Here is a 21,374-nt window from a genome sequence, read left to right as displayed (position 1 = left end):
CAAAAAAGCGGTAAAAACTTAAAAAGGAATTTTTCCGAAGTCCAAATCAGCTTTTCTGCAAAAAGCAGACATAGAGATAAGCCGCTTGAGAAAGGGAGTCCCAATTATTTCTTCCTTTGATTGAAATCTTTGATTCTGAAACTTTCGAAGGCCGTAGGTAAAATGCCGAGAGACTAGCGAAATATGCAGATACATAGAAGAGCAGCAGACTTTTCCACTAGTCTTATTTTTTTAAAATCGTTACAGTAGTTTTTTAGAAAAGTAGAAACTTCTGCGAAAAGTGCAAAAAAATTTCCAAACCTTGCAAAAAAAACGAAACAACATTTCCCATACATTTTCATTATACGTGTTTTTATTGCAAACAGGACCTAACACTATCCAAAACTAAAAGCTGCACCATATGCCATTGAAAAAATCTTCGTAATAATACATTAAGCCTCGCAGTGTAAAAAATATTCGTAATAATACAATAATCTTCGCTTGGGTAAACTTTAATCGAAATCGAATAATTTCTCAGCAGAACGAAATACAATGCTAAACCAAATATAACCTCAGTTCTAACTTCTGGCATAATATTATTTGTTAAATTTAACATCGTTTTCTTCCGATAACTGATGTTATATTGGGTTTGGCATTGTGATTTGTGCTGCTAATAGGTTGTTCGGATGAGTTATTATTAACTTGATAGGGTGGTATAAATGATATTTCTGAATACTTCAAAGTTTAACCGTATATACGATTATGCTACAATTCGAAACTCCTGTCATATTAATGTTTGGAAACGAGGGATTATCTTTGGCGTTTCTTTCACCAGATCCACCTTTGTTTGTTGGACTATAATGGGAGTGTAAGAACGAGTACAAAAAAGATAGACTGGACTATTAACTGACCATTTGTGTCCCTCGCACTTGGTGCTGCTGTCATTCGACAAATAGTCCGAATTGAATTTGTTCACCGAGTAATTAGTCAGATGCATGAACTTGTTGCTGATATTCTTCACAGAACTAGAGTACCTGCACGAACACATAAAAGAAACAAAGTAACTGTCAATTGAATTTTTTGCTAGAACTACATGATAATCGAAAGTTTTCATTTGCCGCGTTTAGTTTTTTTTCATTTGAATAAAAACTATATTTCAGCTGATACAATAGCTTGAAAATCTTTGGCACGTGTGAGTGTTAATTGATTTGAATGGACTTGAGAGACCGATTTGACACCCTGGTTAAATCATTTGTTGAAGTAAACTGTAGAAAAATGCTCATATTGTTGTCATTGAAATGGCATCCAACATGACTATCAGATTCGCTTCAGTATTTTGCAAACTAACTTCATTGAGCAGAATCTGGCGAGACCGTTGTTGTAGACATAGACGCGGAGGGGATCATAGGAGCTGACGAAACAGTAGATCCTGAGGTCGAACTTGGAGCCGTTAATGAGGAATGGCTTGTTGATGTATCTCTGCACCAGCACTGCCCTCCTCTTTGGAATCTGATTCCACTTGTTGATCACTTTGATACCAATTCCACGAGCAGACGCCGGCTATAAGAGTCATAACATACCAGCCCTTTAATTTGATAACAAGATCGATCACTATATTCCATAATTTGGGTTTCAAAAACAGGAAGAATGAAATAGGGTACCCATTTCTGTCGTGCGCTATCTTGAAAAAAAAAAGAAACTTCAATTTGTTAACGTACAGAGTGTAAGCAAGATTGCATACAAAAAGGATAGTTAAAGCACCAAAAATATACAAGAACTGAGTGACTGACCGGTTTTAGTATCCACTTGTTCTTGTAACCCCCATCATCCCAGCACCTCTTCAGCAGTCTGAGGTCCACTGGGAGCACGAATGTGTTGGGGAAGAAGTTGAAGTGCTTCTGGCCGTATCGGCTCTGCAGCCGGGTTAGATTCCGGTACAGTTTGTCCTTTCGCCCTATCTGGAATGTGCCCGGAAAGTGGTTCACCTAAACGCCAGAAAACGAAAGACTGAAAGAAAGCCTACAAAAAATATGAAGTAAATGAAGAAACCATAGCCAACAGACAATTTGGAAAACGTTCTTCTTTTTTCATTACAGTCCAAATTTCTTTAATTTATTCATTGCACTCCGAATAACAACTGAAAACAGGGTTCTGATATGCACGAGACGACATTTTTTTCATCTCACAAAGCCAAAAGACTGTTGAAAAAGTTTCAGTGAACTCAAGGAAAGCCAAAAAAATGACTGCTAATAGGAAAAGTTTCAACGAACTCAACGAAAGGGAAAAATGATCTACTTTATAAAAAAAATTGAGTACGGAAAAACAAAAAGACCTGAAAATATTCCGCACTTTCTTCGAAAGTTGGAACAACAAGTGATAAATCATTTCGTTTATTAAGTTTCAAAAACATAAATCATTTCGTGCATAAGCTCCAAAAATAAACGAACCTTCTGGTATTCTTTGACGTTCCTGAAGCACTCGGCCTTCATATGTTTCCCCCAGTAGCAAATCCAATCGCTGTTTCCTACAAAACACAATTCTCAAAAATTCACTTGTTTATCAATCAGTTATGACTAATGAGTTAAGGAAACAAAACAGGTTAGTTCGATGAGACTTCTCGCCTAAATTTTGATTCAAATATTTCCCATTACAGCTCCCAGAAAACTACAAAAACCTTTAAGATATAAAAACCAATCCCTCGACTAGAAACGGGGCTATACTGAGAAAGAGATGGCCTAGATATCCAATTGTTTTTGCAAGTACTCCCAAATTTGTAATATATTTAAACAAGGAAGAGGCCTCGCTAAGCTTATTCATTTCATCGAGAAGCGTTAAGTTAGTTGATTCCTGGGTGAACAAGCAATGCAGGAAAATTAAAAAATCATAATAATAAACTCCTGTGAGCCTCAATCTTTTCTGAATAGTGCAAACTCAGAGCAAACAATTCATCTCACTCGGTGAAGTACCTTCTGCGATATCCGTTGAGCCTAAAGAAAAACATAAGGGAGAATTGACCAATGGTAAATCAGATCGTTTATAACTCTCAGCCAAAGAACGAAAAAAAAACAGAAACCATTAATCTCATCCGATTTAACACCGATTAAATCATAATTTAACGCATGTACAAATCAACATTGAACCAAAATTTCATGAACGTCATATAAGGATCAAATAGAATAAATGAAATCAATAATGACAAGAAACATTTTTTTCAATAAGAAATAGCTTTTGTAGGCTGTCATGGATTAATACCTTACTCTCTATTTCAAATAATATTTGAAACTCAACCCAATTGCCGTGACAGACTTATCAAATAGATGGTTAGATACATCATTTTGTGAACAGTATGTTTGCAATAGGTTATGAACAGTTATGATGGGAGGCTACTATGTTGACCAATGTTGTGTGTTTGAAGAAAAAAAGGTTTGTCATAATTAAATGTAAAGGGTAGTTATGCAGCGCGTGAAATAATATAATAATGTGTATAATTGAGAAACACAATTTCGACCCAAAATAAACTGGTTTTACGCAAACATTTGTTTTATCAATTAATAATTTCCCCTAAATATAAACAGTATCTCTTTCTATGCACATAATTACTTACTTGTATACAAAATCTCTACAAAATTATCAACTGCAGTTTTAATTGCGAGGAAGTGAATTGTCATTTATGGAATAGTAACCGAAAAACTTGCCTAAAATAAGAAAATGTTGAGATAGTCACCAACCTCAACATTTTCTTATTTTAGGCAAGTTTTTCGGTTAATATTCCATAAATGACGATTGACTTCATCGACGACTAACTTTTTGAGAATTTGAATCCGACTCTGGCGATGAGGTTCTTGACCACATTGGGACAGATTGTACTGGGCTTCCACTTCAGCAGCTTCCTCGCATCGTGTGGCAAGACAGCGACTACAACACATTACACCAATGGCGTGGGGGCCGTTTTTTGAAACATAGCCTACAGAGTTGGAAAAGAGTCAATGAATGCAAGAAAACAAAAACAAAATATTGGTTTATTTTTTGAAATATCTCAACTTTCAAATTCCAATGAAAAAAAAATAGATGGACTCAAACTTTTTGAATTTTTAGAAAAATTTTGATTGACACTTTTTGATTAAAAATAACCAAATTTGAAAAAACTGGATCAATATTTTAACTTTTTACTTCGCTGAGAAATCTAAAATTTAACTGCCATTTCCGAAACTAGAAGTTGATCACGTTTTTGTGACCTTCGCATTTTTTGCTGTTCGATAGAAGAGTTTGCTCTCCTCTCATCATGTAAAAGCCGGCAACTAAGCCGGCCAAAATTGATTAGACACCCGTTGAGCAAAACTGTTTTCAATTGAAAATTTTTTAAAGTTCCGAAAATCTAAATTTTTATGCTTCCCCCTCCGGAAACACACAAAAGCGTAAAAACCTATTTTCCCTTGAAACAACGCACAACGCTTAATTAGGTCAATTACTCGATAAAAACATAAGTAAAAACAATTGAAGCCAAACAAACCAGCGAAAGAACAACGAAAAAAAAATGACTAACTTAGTAAGTTTATCTTCTTATCTAACCCTTTTCTGTCTTGAGGTGGAAGAAGATGGTAGGTGGAATGTATTTGAAGAGAGAGGGCCAGAGAGCAGGTAGAAGTCCCTCCTCATTCGGCACCATCTCCCTCCCGACCCCCGACTGGGCCCTACTTCTGCTCAGTGACGTCACAGCTGTCTTACTCTCGTCCTCATCATCGTCGTCCTCCTCGCCTTCGTCGCTTTCCCCGTGGCCGAGACGGGACAGGTTGCTATAGCTACTGCACGCAGACAATCTTCCTGCCGAAGCGTCGTCGTCTACGAACCAAGTCATTGTCAATTTAGTCAATTAACTCTTAATTGAACTATATAATTGTTTGCTGCATAAAAACTAACAGTATAGAGATTACACATAGCTCGAAAAACAAGCCATTTTTTGTATTTGTTTGTTTTTCCAATAAAAGTTAAAACTTATATTTTAAACGCTGAGATTTCGTCAAAAGCTGAATCCTGTGATTAATTTAAGCAACTCACCGTCCAATGAGTTCATTTCGTCGTCTTCAAAATCAGCTCCGTCATCTTCGAAGTCTTCGGTGACGTCATCCTCCTCGTCGTCTTCGTCATTTCCCGAATGAACTACATCTTCATCGTCGTCATCGTCAGGAACATCACACGAAATGGACAGTTGTGAACTCCTATTGAGACCCATTTTGCTTCTAGACCCTCGCAGCAGATTACTCTGAGGGGCAGCATGTCCTGGGTTGTATTGCGATTTGCGAGTTTGAGATACACTTCTGTGAGTTGGAATCGAATGGTGGGACCGATCGGCGGCGGCCGTGGATTTCCTGTGACGGTTCTGAGATGCTCGCTCCGTCGGGTGCCTCAAAGATTCAGACCTGCAACATCAGATTCATAATTGAGTTTTTTGCTCACCAGACTTTCTTTCTCACCAAACTTTATTCGTTCAAGACCTTCATTCTAAATTTTGTCTGAGCATTATTTTTGTAGCTTTTCTTTGGCAATTTAACGACCGGAAAACTATGACGGCGCACATGAATCGCAGCGGACAATGTTAAAAATATCAATCTTAATTCAAGACACATAAATGATACCACGCGCTGAACAAATGAAGCATTGCTTTGGTGATTGCTTTCAATCAAAAGGTTGTAAAAAAGTAAATTAAAATGAAATCGCAAGCATCTAAAAATACTCGTTACACGTTTGGTTACAACGCTAAGTAACATCAAAGTGTGATCAAATTTAACTTATGGCGAAGAACACTTGGCATCTAATTAAAGACAAAAGACAAGATGACTATAACCGCAAAGGTACCATAACAAAAAAAAAACTTACCGTAAAATAAAATCAGTCAGCGTATATGAAAATGATTTGCTAGGTAAAAACTTCTGAAGCGCCAAGTTTTTCTCTATTTGAGAGTTTAAAGTGATTTGAGGCAGGGAGAATTCTCTTTGTGACAAGATAGATAATCGCTTGTGTGGCTTAACTCGACTTGAAGTCATTGCTAGGCAGGAAAAAATCTATTTAAGGTTGCAGAAAGTGAAAAACAAGGTTCCAAATAATTTCAGAAAAATTTGACATAAAGTTCCTGTAAAATCTGCTTTCAAAGGTTCCTATATGCAGAGCTTTAAGATAAGTTCTTTAGGATGGATTTTTTCAATACGTGGGATTAGTAGGAGATCCGTCTGGTTTTCCCCTCTTATCTTGCACCACTTTCTGCCATTCAGATTTGACTTAGAAAATTTAAACAAAGAGTTTATAAGGTATCCAAATTCTTTGGCTAGTTTAAATGATTTTTTAAAATTTCGGCAACGAAGAACAAAATCACGCAAGGAGAAGCACGAAAACAAAATAGATGAGAGAATGATGAACATAATTACAATTACTTTGTTTTTTTATCTTAATAGTCAGTACCAAAGACTAAATAGCGGCTTTACCAACCAACGCTTCCATAAAATGTCTACTTAACGTTTAAGTGGCCATAAAACATGTTAGAAGCACAGCCAGAGGAAATCCTTCATGAAACATCTGGCGCTTCAGCGGCATGGCATCAAATATTTATATTGATCCTATTCCGGTAAAAAATGAACAAACACGCATAATTGGCATAAATGGTTGCTCTTTTTTTAGACACAACTCAGTGAGCTAAGATTAGTGGGAGGAGACTAACAAGCTTCTTGCATAATACCCTAAATAACCGATTTCTCAAATCGAAATGTTCCCTTTTGACGTTTCCAAAACAGATGATTTCTTGTACAGCGTGTACACTCAGATGCAAACAGGGACACAGATACAAGGCTGATCCTCGCATCAACAAGCAAAAATAAAACAGGATAGCCGGTTCCTGTACAAGTTTGCACAGAAGGTTCCGATCACACACAAAAATATATTTGTTTATTTATTTTTGCGCCCCTAAGAAGAGATACTAAAACTAACCTGTAACAATGATTCATGGCTTCAATAAACTACAGTTATTGTTGCAATTCATAACATAGCCAACTGACAGTTGGAAATGAGTAATGAACGCAAGTAACCAAAAAACGCTGACTTTGTTGGAAAAATCTCAACTTTCGAATTTTAAAGAGAAAACATAGATGCCTTTGAGGCTCTTGGAATTTCTAGAACAATTTATGAATAGTGCTTTTTTGATGACATTAACCCAACATGAGAAAACTGGATCAATAGATAAATTTTTAATTCCGCTGGAAATCTGAAAATTGAATTCCACTTTCGAAACTAGAAATCGTCTCGTTTTTTGCGCGATTGCCATGTTTGTATTTGGAGCGTGCTATTTACGTAACTTTCAGTAGATGAATTTTATTTGAACTCAAAAAGTGCATATATACCTAAGTGCATTCATAAATGCATTAATATGTATGAATGCACATCTGTGGTTATTATAGAGCATTTTAATACTTCTTCCTGAAAAAAAAAATCATTAAGACCTATATAAGAGTTCACTGCGTTCCTTACTCTTAAAAACCGAAAATAAATATTTTATTTATTTTCTTAACTTCTTTTTAAGATTTTTTCATTTTCGTGCTGCGAAAAGGCTAAATGAAACTGTCAAGAAAGGTTTAAATTGATTTTCTAGCTTAACATATTTCTGATGATTATTTCTTCCCAATTTTGCGGCGGAATAAAGGAAACATTAACAAAACACCTGAATAAAGTTCCTCCACACTTTCAGTGCCTCGAAAAGCAACACAGCTAACGGATTCGTAGATTATGCTTTGAACTCCATAAATTCGATTGTGTTTTACCCGAAATTGTGTAAGAGACAACTTGGGGTAAAATTGAAAGAAACATTTTTTTGACAACACAAAAAAAGCATGGCAAATTAACCGACAGAAAACGTTTTAAAAAATCAGCAGAAATATCTACCGAAATTTTCATATCTTGGCCTTGATTTTGTCTTCGAAGAACAACATGTCAAGTAGGACAACCTAAAACTATATGAGCATCAAAAATAAAACTTACAAAGCGGTAACAAAGTCACCAATACCTGAGCAATTACACGTCGAGCCGGAAAAAAAATCGTAGAAAAACAACCAGAAAAAATTTTATTAGTCCCCTTTAAACATTCAACAACAAACATCTTTTGTTCAAGAGACGACTCGACAATATATATATACAGAAATCGGGGTTAGTAAACTTACATACAAAAAAGAATTCGAACAAAAGCATTTAAAAAGCAGACATGCTCAAATTTGGCTTATGATGATGAAATTATAGAATGGGAGATGGCGTTGACAGGTTGACACCAATTTCAGTCAGCCAGTTAACAAAGTTATTTACGGGAAAAAGTTAAGTACCCGGTTGCATTGCAACACCCTTGCTAATCGCAAGGGTAATAAATAACAATGAAGATTTCAATCAAACCAATTTTTTCTCATTGTTATTCAATTAGAGCAGGACGCAAAAAAAAACTTTTTCTGTTCAATTACTGCTGCACGAACACACCTTTGTTATGTGACTGAAACATAGCCAACAACAGTTAAAAAACCATAAAACATCCTCTGTCTGACTTTGTTTAAACAATTTCTGGATTTTCATGGCAACATCGACACAAACTCTTGAATGCTGAGGTTTTAGAGGTAAAATTGGCTCCGATGAAGCCGAAGCAGCTTAAACTGTTTGTGTATTTGTAAAATTATGAACTTTGTCCAATTAGGAATTTGTCGAATCTACATATCTGCGGCTTCTAGGACGACAGCGAGATATTTGTGGTGCTAAAATAAGCTTCTCCATGGCTCATTTCCAGCACGGAGAGAAGCGCGGAGCTCACCAGAAATAAAGGGAGAACAGAAAACCCAAACTGCAGGATGGGCGGTGGTGCTGGGTGTCGCCTTGACTGCACTCTCGGGCCGATATTCTCCCATGCTCCCATGCAACCGATTGTGGAGTCGATATAATGATAACCCAGGCGATTAACGGAGAGGAGAGGCACCGAACAAGCCTAGAAGTTCTGAGCCTGATTTGGACCAGAGACAAGCAACGTGCAAGAGTCAGTTACGTCTTTGGAGTGCTCAGGGATAGTTGCGCCGATTGCTGGAGGGAGTAAGGGTTTCGAGAAAGAAGGTGGAATATGTTGCTGCTCAGTCGAGGTGAATAACCTTAAAATAGTGGCTGTTGTATATCATTAGCTATGGAAGGCCGACCCTACAGAGTTCAACGGGTTCGGGGACGAACTGTCTCTAGTGCTGAAAAAGAGAAAAGGTACGACCCTTATTCGAGGAGGCGACTTAAACTCATCGCTAGGGAATTCTGATAGACAAGTGGGCCAAGCGATAAGACCTTAGGGTGTATTTACAACCAATGGTGCCGGAAACAGCCTCATAAACCGGTGCCACGCCAACAACTTGCGCTGGGCTAACTACTTCTTTTAGCCAGACAAAAAACATGGAAGGCCAAGTAGTAGAAAGAATTGTCTTAGGAAACAGGGCGAAAAGATAGGCACCAAACGGACAACTCAGGAAAAAGTTAACCAGCTATTGGAGGCGTCTCATCCTTGAAGGAGGAGAGGACTGAAAAAATGATGGGAAACTTGCGTACAATCGAAAAACATGGAGAGGCTTCATTAAAGCTCGGTGTGAGCACCGGTTGAAATGGGAGGAAGCGGTAGCAGGTCACGTGAAAAGATAGTGAACGCGAGGCAGGAATTTAAGGACGACAGATAAAATGCAGAATAGAGGGCTGTGCGCAAATCTGTACGAGCAGATCGGGCTGAGCTACGCAAAAATAACAACCCGAGAAAAGCCAACCGACCAACCATAACACGGCTCAAAAGAAACGAGAACTACCAACAAGCTACACGGTTTACAACCAAGAGTGAAATTACCGGACTGTGTGACACCTAAAATTTCCACCAATCTAGCCAGACGCAAGGCCAGAAGAGGATTCAAAACTCCATTCCCAAGACCCCCAGGGCGTACATGGTTACAAGACAAGACAAGCGTCAAAATGAAATCGAAAGATTCACATGTGCGCCTTATTTTTTAAATTTTCTAACCGAATTGATTTTTCCGCGCTCTCTCAAAACACCTTCCCATCTGACGTGTTTAAAAAAATGCTTTCTGGAATATTTTCTTCTGAAACTGCGATTAATTCTTAAATACTGAAAGTAGAGAGCTGATTTTAGTCCAGTAGTTTCAGCTGTCTTATTGTTTTTGATCACAATTCGGTCAGTTGATTCTGAAAAAGTCATTTCAGGGCTACGTCTCAGGATGTCGTATCTAGAGGCCTGTGACCCCTGGAAGGCTAATAACATGAGACTTGTACTCTTAATATCAGCGGGGGTTTGGAAGAAAGGCGCCCTTGATTGCAAAATAAACTGCTTTTTAGAGTTTTCATTTCCAGGATTGAACTTTCCTGTCAAAATTTTTTGAAATTTTTTTTCCATTAAACTACACTTTTGGTTGTTTTTCTAAATTATAGGGAAGAAAACATGACTCCAATTTGACCGAAATATCCAACAGACAGTAGAACAAGTGTCAATGAGACCTAGAAAACATAAATTTTGTTTAAAAAAAAATTGCGTATAAGAAACTTTTCTTTCTTAAAAAACGTAGCCTCACAAAAATTTCAAAGAACTTTTTTTGACATACCTTTATGATAAAAGCGAATCACTTTTAAGAAACTGCATCAACAGGTAATTTTTTATTCCACTGGAAAATCGAAAAAAAAGATCCACTTGGCAAATCAAAACCGTCTTTTGCACTTACGTCTTTTCGCGTCTCGTGCACTTACGTTATTGGAGAGCGTAATTCGTCTTGGCAAATGAACTCGAATTAAATGAATGAGAAGTTAAAAAAATAGAGGAGGGTTATTGAACTCAAGAAAAAGGCGGTTTTTTGTGATTTCAATTACACCGAGGAAATTGCATCACCGCAACACTCTTTCAGCTTTAGAAAAAATTTAATGACTGTTAATGTTGATGAAGAAATTAATCTACATTAAATCCGTTTCGAAAATTACTTAATTTTACATTAAAATTTATTGTATCATTACATCCAAATAAACCATAAGTAAAGACAGTTTCTTTCTGTTTGATCAGGGATTCAACGAGCTTATAGTTATACCGAATCAACAACAAATATACTGATTATAGTTATAGCAACAAACTTTATACCGATTGAGCAATAATATTACGATACGGCAGCAAATTATGGATGCATTTGATAATTCAGAACCGGTCTTAAATGACTTGGTTTGAGAAAATAAAAACGCCCAAAGGATTCGACTTCGATACTATCAGGCAAAAAATGACGCAAACTTACCACCACAAGGAAAACGCGAGACTTGATAAGATGAATAAATAATAATAAATAATCAGGCAAAAAAAAATATATAATCCAACAAACTATGTTCCAAAACTCTTGAAGATTCTGGAATTCTATCAAGGTGATCACAGTCGCCAAACAAACATTAGCAAGGCCAAAACACATTCAAGTATGCCAAATTAAAAAAAAATCCATTCATTTCCAAAACCTACATATCAAACAAGCAGTATTTGACACCAACGTATTTTCGAGTCTGGTGACTTTGAAAAGCTGTAGAAAAAAGCAAAAGCCTGATATAGATATGCCTATTTAATTTACACATACGGCTTCACAAAGCTCTAAGAAACAAACATAGCCAACAGAGAACTGGAAAAGAGTCATGAACGCAAGGAAACAGAAAAAGAGACGGACTTAAATTTTGACTTTCGAATTTCAAGAAAAATATATGGCATTATGAGTTTCCAGAACAATTCATGATTGACATTTTTTGACAAACCTAACCCATTTGAGAAAATTCGATCAATACTCAATTTTTTTCATTCCGCTGGGAAATGCGAAAATCCAACTCGAAACTATAAATTGATCATTTTTTCGTGATTTTAACACTTTTAATGTTCGATAGTTGTTGTAGCTACATGCTGTTCGAAAGCCGAGTTTGCCTTCCTTTCAGCAAGGAAAAGAAATGAACTTAAAAAGAAAACATAGTCGACTGACAGTTGGAAAAAGAGTAACGAACGCAAGAAAACAACAAAAACGACTTGTTTTTTTTTTTCAAAAATCTCCAACTTTTGATTTTCGAAGAAAAAATATGGCCTTAAAGCTCTTCGAATCTGTAGAAAAATTTACGATGAACACTTTTTTTATTAAAATTAACCCAATTTGAGCAAACTGGATCAACAGATAAAAATTTTATTTCGCTGGGAAATCTGATATTTCATTTCCATTTTCGAACTAAGAGGTCGATCACGTTTTTCATGACCTTTACTATTTTGCTGTTAGATAGTGGAGTTTGCCTGCCTTTTAACAATAGAAATGCACTGAACTTAAAAATAAACCACAAGTCAAACCGCTTAAAATTAAAATAAAGCGTTAACAAATTTTGAAGACTTTTTCCTGAAAAAAAAATCAGCAAGACCTATATAAGAGTACTCACTACGTTCATCACTCTTAATCAAATGTCATACCGCAAAAAAATCCAATTTTAGCGGATACAAAAAACGAAGAAACAAAAAAATAACCAATATCTATATAACATAGCCGACCGACAGTTGGAAAAGTGTAATGAACGCAAGTAAACAAAAAATGATGCTCTTTAAGCTCTTCGAATTTCTAGAACAAATTATTATCGGCGCTTTTTTGATAATATTAACCCAGCAAGAAAAGACTGGATCAATATGTACAGTTTTTATTCAGCTGGAAATCTTGAAATTCAATTCCACTTGTCAAAATTAGAAATTGTTCATGTTTTTTTGCGCTATTTCTACGTTCAAAATCGGAGAGTACTTTTTACGTAACTTTCACAAGATCAATTTCAATTGAACCCAAAAAAAGCATCTATACCTAAGTGCATTAATAAATGCATTAATATGTATGAATGCACATCTGTAATTATTAGAGCATTTTAAGACTTTTTCCTGAGAAAAAAAAACAAAACAAAAAAGTTTTTCCGTCCACATCTCGTAAGTTTTTTAAAGAAAAAAAACCGAAAAAACTTACAAAAACGATGTGGCAAAACCATTGATAATAACAAAAACAACCCCAAAAACCAAATAATTCTCAATCGCCAAAAATTACCAAAACAGCTTTCGCATCGTCATATATAGCGCAGTCGAAGAAAAAATATAATTGAGTTGATGAATACTACGATGCACTAGGACTAAGATAGGATACTAAGTTGACTGAATACAAGACGGACCAATTAGGACAAAAAATGAAGCAATTAGGACAAATTAAACAGAATTTAGGGCAGCTTTAACCACAGAGGTGAGGCAGAGCTTTCAACACTTGTTATAACACACAAACATAGCATTGTAAGCTAATACTCAGAGCAAAAAACCGGAAAACTCGAAGTAATTATTTGAAGAAAACTAAATCTGCAAAAGAAGCGAATGATGGCAAAAACAATCGCCGGCTTTAATTAAGCTTTTTTGAAAAAATTCATTCAGCGGCAAAGAAGCTGACAAAAATTTGTGAAGAAGCCATTTGAGCCAAAAACAAAAATTTTGCTGTAAAAATTTGAGCTGTAACGTTTTGAAATATGACACTCCTCCCCATCGAAAAACATTAATGACACACTAGCGAAGCTTCGCAAACACTAGCGAGAACGCAGCTCTATAAAGTGCAATAAAAAGTTAGAAATAAGCCTCGAACTGGTAAAAATTCTGCAACATCTCGGAATCGAACCTGCGACCAAGAGATTTTGAGTCTCACGCACTAACCACTTAGCCACGGACGCTAATAGGTAACAAACACTAGCCACAAACAAAAGCAGAGAATAGATGCTATGCAATTTCCATGCTACACTGAATTTTCCAAATAAGTGAACACTTTTAATTTCATTTGCCAGTTAGGTTAGAAGAAGATCGCGCACAGGGGGAGGGGGACCTTTATATCGAACTCCGGACCTTTATAACCCTGTACATAGACGTTACCGGTACGCTAAGAGAGCCACATAAGACGTGGAATTCGAATTGAATGAATTACGTGATTTCTGTCCTCAACGTTGAAAAAAGCTTCTAATCCGATTTTATAACGATCAGTACAGAATCTTGCATATTGTCAAGAACAAATTCGGAAAATGCTTCTATCAGAAACTACACAACTACTATCAATAACATGCTTTCCGAATGCTAGAAAGAAGTCGAACTTTCAAAAAACTCCTTTCTGTGGGAACTAAGAAAACAAAAATAAGCAGACACTAAAATCTAAAACAGCCGAAAGTTTTCAAATTTCAAAACAGGTCCCGACTGAATTCGAACTCCTGGGCTCTTTCGTCTCAAGCAGGGGTGTTACAGCAACTTAGAAGGAAGCTGAAACTTCAGAAAAATCGGGCTACGGGAATCAAGCCGACAAAAAGGCAGAGGGGCGATAGCCTGAAGCACAAAAAATCAAGTTTTTAAAAAACAGGTCCCGGTCGGATTCGAGCCACAGAAATTTGCCGTCACAAGCAAGTGTGTTACCTCTATGACACATGCGTCGGATGGTTGACTGAATTTGAAGTTACAATCAGAAACCCTGCATTAGAAAGAAAACTGAAAAATAATATTTTTTAGAAAATGAAACAAAAAATCACCTAAAAGCTTTTTCTTTTCAAACTGAAAGTTAGAGTGTGCACAAAAAAGCATGTTAAAAAACGTGTATCAAAAAACCTTTCATCGAATTGAATTTAATAAGAAATTGAAGAGAATTTTCAAAAGACAACAACCGGCAAACAAGCCGACAAAATTTGGGTCCAAATCAATTAAGCCTACAAAAAAAAACAATAAAAGATGAAATTTTTATTACCAGTAGATGCAGTAACGCATTAATTTTAAGCACTTAAATTCGAGGCGTTAACCGTGCAAAGTGCTGAATTGGAGCTCATCTTGTGAATTTTATTACGGGAAAAAATTCTAGTACCCGATTGCAATACCGTTAGAAGGTACCGTGGGTTCATTAGATTATATTGACGCCAACGGCGACTGTAATACATCATAAATAAAGGCAAGGCAGTTAAACTTCTTACAGGTTCAAAAAAATCCATATTTACGCATCTAACTGTTTTTAAACTCAAAAGTGATCTTGATCAGTAAAGCAAAAACTCGCAACAAAATAAAACTCTCATCAAAATACATCTCGCAACAAAATACATCTCGCAAACAAAGACAACTTGCAAAATCTAATGAAAACGAGAACTCCCAAAGTTCGAAAATTAATTTACAAATTACGCAGCCAAAGGGGGCGCTGCGCGCGGGTTGCGGCGATAACCGACTATAAACTTCGTTTGAAGTCCTATCTTCTGTTGGCAAGCTCGCAAAAAATGGCGGGACTGCGGAGGTGAGTTTGTAGCGAGTTGTTGTTTTTAATGCTAGTTGTCTTATATTACGAGTTGTCTATTGTTGCGAGTTGTCGCATTACGATTGTGCACAGAATACCTTTAATGCCAGTTAAACAATTATTATCATCAAAACCCTTATTTGGATCCGATTGTATTCCTATGTTAACTCAATTTTGATGAGACAAACAACGAAACATTGCAAGAAGATGTCAAAACCTCAAGAATATTGAAAGACTATTTCAAATCTTCTGTAAATACATTCAAATTTCAAAGAAAACAAGAATAAACAGTTGCTGCGCCAGTAGAAAATAAGGTTCCGACCCTATTGGTTCAAAGAAAGAAAGACAACAATATATTTCGGACGGTATAAGAAACATAGCAAACCGGAAAATAAAGTTTTCCGTGACTTTTACGTTTTTGCTGTCGATAGTGGAATTTGCCCTCCTTCTAAAAAGGAAATGAACTTCAAAAGATACCAAAGGTCAAACAGCGAAAAAGGCATTGTATCTCTTTGAACTTCGAGCACATATTATGATTGGCATGATTGTTCAATTTGAAGAGAAAACATACCAAGAAACAATCGCCGGCGTTAATTAAGCATTCCAAAAAAATCATTAAACGGTAACGAAGCTGACAAAAAGTTATGTTGACGCCAGCTGAGCCGAAAACAAATATTTTGTCAAAAACATTTGAACTATAACGTTTTGAGACATGAACCCCCTCCCCATAGGGAAACAAATGAAACAGAGGCTGAGCTGCGCTTCGCAACACTAGCGAGAACAAAAGAAAACGCTCGGCGAGAAGCATAACTATCAACAAACACTAGTCACAAATAAAGCAGCTACATATTCTAATCAATTACCAACGCGATGCAGCAAAAGTGGCGTCAAATGCAAATAGACACAATTTTGCATGTATTAATACGGAATATAACAAGCTGAAGGCCTCCACACTACATTTTCACGATATAAATTGGAAAGCATGGAGCCCAATTATGTATAAATTATGAATTTTGAAAGTTGTATATATTGAGTTGCAAAAAAAAAATTCTGAAATCAAGTTTTTTTTAATTGTACTGTTGTTTGAAACAATTAAAGTTTTGACGTTCGTTTGATGAATTTAAAATGATTCCACTGTGTTAACTTAGTACTAATTGAATGTGAAATCACATTCTATCATAACCGTAAAGGTGTCACCAAAAGTGGCGCCAATATTTGCGATTTAGGTAGGAAATAAGAACAGCCGTACTACAACACTACGCTCTCTAAAGCTCGCAAGTGTAATCATAAACTATTTTTGAGTTAAGCAAAGCAATAATAGATAAATAAATTGATATCATATAAACCAAAACAAAAACCTTAAATCGGAAAAACGCTTGATCAAAATAAAATACCGCGCTGTAGTTGCAACTGAGCCGACAAAAAATCAGTGAACGATAAAAGCTGACAATGTTATTTCAAAATGATTTTTTTTTTGGATTTTTCGAAAACAAACATTTCCTGGTCAGATTCGACCTCCGGACCTTTGTCGCCCTATACATAGACGTTACCGCCATTTGCACTTTTGTTAAGGGAGAGTGTAATCTTTGTTCCGTAATTTTGCTGAGCTTCAAGTGAACAGAAAAAAAAGACTGCAAAAAAAAAATTACCTGTGTTTTCTGAGGGTAGTGGCAGCGGCAGGCACAAGAGAGGAGGAGTTGTCTCGGTCTCTGTTGATGCTGTCATCTGCCCTGCTGTTCTCTCTTGTAGAACTCCTCGCTCGGGAGAAACCTCTCCCATTCGACTTCAGATCCGGTCTTGACAATCTATCCTTGCCCATGGGAGCTATCATCACACTAAAGCAATACACATATGTTACAACACAGCTTCACCTACACCAAAGATGCTTCGCCTACACCAAAAAGTAAAAGAAGTGAACAAATCCAAGGAAATGAAAAAAAAACTGAAGGTTTTTTAGGAAAAACTTCAACCTTTGAGTTTCAAAGCAAAAAATGAAAGGCCTTAAAGCGCTTGAACTTTCACGCAATAAATCTGGCACTTTTTAAATGAATTAACTCAAATTGAGAAAACTTGATCAATAGTTAAAGTTTTGATTCCGAAGGGAAATCTGAACATTAAAATCCACTTTCGAATATAGATCACGTTTTTATTGATCATTACACTTCCGCTGTTTGATAGTGGAGTTTGCTTCCTTTAGACAAATGAACTGAAACTGAAAGAAATGAAAAGTCACACTAAGAAATTTCGAATTTCGGCGTGAACAAGTACTGTTTTTTTAAGTTAAAATTTGTTAACGCTGAAATTTCAATTTTCGCGGTTCGACTAAGTTTTGAATTTAAGTTCAGTTTATTCCCTTTGTTAATATCTTTAGCTTGAATATAGACTTGAATGGTCAACTCTGATGGGCCAATATAATTTTCTGTCATTTACCCTTCAGTTATGAGGGACTATCCCTTTCTTATTTCACCTGTTGTTGTTCACGTCTGTCTCATCTGTCTGATTGTGCATCTGTTCCAAGTCGGCCAGAGGTAGTCGCTGCTGTTTTCCCTTTCTCACTTCACCACCATTCGTCACGTTGCTCTGCTGTTTAATTGTCTTCCCACTTGCAGATGATTGAGTTGTTGATTTGCGATTTACCGACTGATTTCTAGAGGTAAGTTTTGCTCTTGTATTGCTACGCGTGTTTGTGCCTCCTGAACAAACAATTCCCATTTTAATTTTCCAGATAGACATAAATTAAACTTATAACTTATATGAGAATAACATGCTCACATTAGTCAAAAACTTAATTATCAAAAACTTCGTTTTCAAAGACATATTGGAAACTCGTAGATGATGTGGTCCGATCAATTAACGCAAAGCTTTCATCGTAGAAACATCAAATCAAAAAAAAATGTGTCTGTTTTTGATGGAACAAAACAAAATTCATAGAAATTAAACTCTGAACAAAATGAGCGTACCCAAACTGTTCGTGTTCTGACTCTCTGAAGAACTGGAGCGCTTATTCGCTACATTTCCACCACCCATTTTATCACTATGTTCTCTTTTGGCCGACATCTTCTGTGAATTGTGACTCTCACTATTGCCAACTGACTGTTTTTTCATCACCTTCACTACCACTGCATTGTTATTATGACTATTATTATAACTACTATTCGAGTCTTTCGTCTTCACTTGTGGGCTTTTGTGATCGCTTTGACTCGTGTTCTGATTGTGCGAGACGTGGTCTGTTCTGAGCATGGGTCTCACTGGTTGAACTGGCTTATCTGTCTGAGAGGGGGCCGTCGGCAGAGGTTGTTGTGGTTTATTATGGTTAGCATTAGTATTCTGACTGTGGTTTTGGTTTAATTGTAGACTGCTTCGGTCTAGTGAGCTGTCGGCTAAGGTGGAACTATCTGCCACAACCTCCCATCTATTGTCTTTCTGCACTACGAAATGGTCTACAATAAAATAATTCAAAAAAAAATAACTATTTTTCTAAACATTTCTTCATTTTTGTATTGGTAAGAACAGTACAGTGGCAAACGAATAATTAGAGGGAAAAGTTTTTAAAAAGATTTCCGTATAGATAGTCGTAATCCTCCTTTTGGTGGCGTGTCACATAGCCGAACACTCAGAGATCCTAAAAAAAGGTTCCGGATAGCCGAACATTAAAATAAATATAGCCAGTAGTCAGCTGGAAAAAGTCAATGAGCGCAAGTAAACAGAAAAAACACCGACTTAATTTTTTAAAATCTCAACATTCGATATTCAAAAAAAAAATTATGCCCTTAGAGCTCTTTGAATTTCATGAACAACCTATGATTGGCACTTTTTCGATTAACTTAACCCAATTTGAGAAAACTGGATCAACACGTAAAATTGTTATTTCGATGGGAAATCTGAAAAACAAACGCTACTTTCAAAACTAGACGTCAACTTTCACTTTTTGCAGTTCGATAGCCATGTCTTATATCAAAAAAAAATTAACTGAACTTGAAAGAAATTACGTGAAACCCCAAAAAAGTAAATTTGAGCTGAGCCTGAACAAAACTCAAGACTTTTCCTAAAAAAACGAGGAATCGACTTTTAAACATGAACACAAAATCAGATTCACGCAGCATTGGCATTTTATGCAAGTTTTCAGCTTTTAACCATTTCTTTGGCTATCCGAAATTGCGGCTTTTTGGTTCTCATCCTCTCGTCTTTAACATTACAAAAACTCACATATGGAAAGAAAGAGAAAAGAAGTTACATTTATCCAAAAAACTCTGATTCATTTCAACTTTGAGAGAACAAGATAAAATAGGGAAGCGACACGGATAGAACATGCCACAGTATCAATAAGGTGTCCACATAGCACAATCCAGTAGCAGATGGGGGGCGGAAGCCCCCTCCTTCAGGGACTTGACCTACTGCCGACACAAAGTGTCCCCCTCAAAACTTTTCTACAGGCCCCTTCGGTGCCAATCTATACTAATTTTGAGGGATGTGCGCGTGCCCAAAAAACGCAATTTTTTGGTCGAAACTTTCCAACAAACGCCTTTTTCCAAAAATTTGCCTGCGGCGCAGTAAAATTGGTCCAATTTGGGTCTATTTATAGCGCTTTATGAATGCAAAAAAAAAAAAAAAATACTGACTCAAATTTCAAATTTTACTTTTCCAAAGTTTGTTGTAGATACAGAAGCGAAGCACAACTTGCGATAATCATAAAAAAGCATGTCGAAAAAAAAATGTTGGAAGAAATACGGTGAACTTAAATTTTCATATGTTTCGATGAAGGACACCTAAGGCCCAACTAAAGCTGGAGATACGTCTTTGATATTTTTGAATTTGTTATACCGATGCGGGAAGAACTGCGTAATTTCGAAAAAAGGACTTCGACCAAAACCTTAATTGTTTCTCTAATAAAATAAGTGACAAGGGAAAAATTTTTTTTGAGATTTTCAAATCCTCTGACAAAAATAGGGAGTAGACACTTCTGCATGAAAAATTTGATCGATCGCTTGTTTAGATTGAAATTAACATCTTTGAAATTTTCCAAAAAAAACGGTCATAGTTCAAAAACTTGACTTTGCCAAATCCGTTTAAAAACTTCTGCTTGAAGCAGCTCGTGGCCGATAAAGAATAGGAGAGTCCAGAAATTGGTTTTCTCGATTAAAAACTTAACCTGAAATTTGGCACGGTAATTTTCGAGTGGAGTAAAAAAAAACTTCGAAAAAACGGTCTAAGTTTCAAAACTTTCATTTGTTTGAACGCAACAAATTTTTCCAAAAAATTTGGACCTAGCAAACTAGAAATGTCAGCTTCAAACAGCCTGTGGGGTCGATTAAACTTATGATATCAGATTTGGCAGGATAGTTAGAGAAAAATCCAAAAAACGGTCAACAAATCAGAAAGTTGACATTTCCGAGAATTAAAGCTTTCTGCTTTAAAAAAACGTATCCACTTATGCAGAAGAGATTCAACCAAACTGTAAATTTGTTAAACCAAAAATCCAGGACTGGTAGGGTAGTTCTCGAGAAGTTTCAAAAACGTTCAAAAAATCAAAAATTTGTATTTTTCGAGGGGCACAGGTTTTTGTGTCAATTTTTTTGCGTAGTCGTGTATGCAAATGAGCTTCTCACAGCCCGTTCTTCGGATTAAATCTAAAATCTACGATATGAGAGACTATTTTCGGTTAAAACTTAAAACACCGCTCAAAAATCAAAAGGACCGTAGCTTTTCCGAGGACAATAACTTTTTGTAAATAAAATGCGGCAGGCCGCTAATGCAGTGAAGCTTTGCAGGGATATTTTATATCCTTTCTATTATCGCTCAAACATACCCCCCCCCAGACTTTTTCGTAGGCTGTAGACAAAGGGGTAAAACAGAAAGAGACCAGGGGAGTATGCAGGCACACATGAATACCCTTTCTTTGGACACGTTTTTTTTGGAAATCGGAAAAGTTTTTGAGAAACTTATTTCTTGGCAAAAAGAGTAAATTTTCCAAAGCGTCTCAAAACAATAAAATAAAAAACCCAATCCCATTTACTTTCATAATACTGTTTTTAACAAACA

At 36.3% G+C, this 21,374-nt stretch overlaps 1 protein-coding gene across 3 annotated transcripts in view; it reads right to left on the bottom strand.

The window, feature by feature from the left end:
- Positions 1–21,374, bottom strand: part of LOC134846929 (uncharacterized) — a 167,821-nt gene that overhangs the window by 17,095 nt on the left and 129,352 nt on the right. For 2 of the 3 annotated variants that reach the window (XM_063864372.1, XM_063864374.1), the window contains exons 9-19: positions 18,296–18,775; positions 17,803–18,028; positions 16,985–17,170; positions 5,035–5,396; positions 4,549–4,818; positions 3,784–3,894; positions 2,946–2,966; positions 2,427–2,503; positions 1,770–1,964; positions 1,328–1,539; positions 891–1,013 (exon numbers count right to left, since the gene is read on the bottom strand). In XM_063864372.1, coding sequence (XP_063720442.1) covers positions 891–1,013; positions 1,328–1,539; positions 1,770–1,964; positions 2,427–2,503; positions 2,946–2,966; positions 3,784–3,894; positions 4,549–4,818; positions 5,035–5,396; positions 16,985–17,170; positions 17,803–18,028; positions 18,296–18,775 — 2,263 coding nt within the window. The remainder of the gene's footprint in view (positions 1–890; positions 1,014–1,327; positions 1,540–1,769; positions 1,965–2,426; positions 2,504–2,945; positions 2,967–3,783; positions 3,895–4,548; positions 4,819–5,034; positions 5,397–16,984; positions 17,171–17,802; positions 18,029–18,295; positions 18,776–21,374) is intronic. The other variant, XM_063864373.1, reaches the window with a different exon arrangement.

This window comes from Symsagittifera roscoffensis, chromosome 5 (assembly GCF_963678635.1).
Source record: "Symsagittifera roscoffensis chromosome 5, txSymRosc1.1, whole genome shotgun sequence".
Taxonomy (NCBI): domain Eukaryota; kingdom Metazoa; phylum Xenacoelomorpha; order Acoela; family Convolutidae; genus Symsagittifera; species Symsagittifera roscoffensis.
The sequence above is the reverse complement of the archived record's forward strand: the minus strand, read 5'-3'. Positions and strand labels throughout refer to the sequence as shown.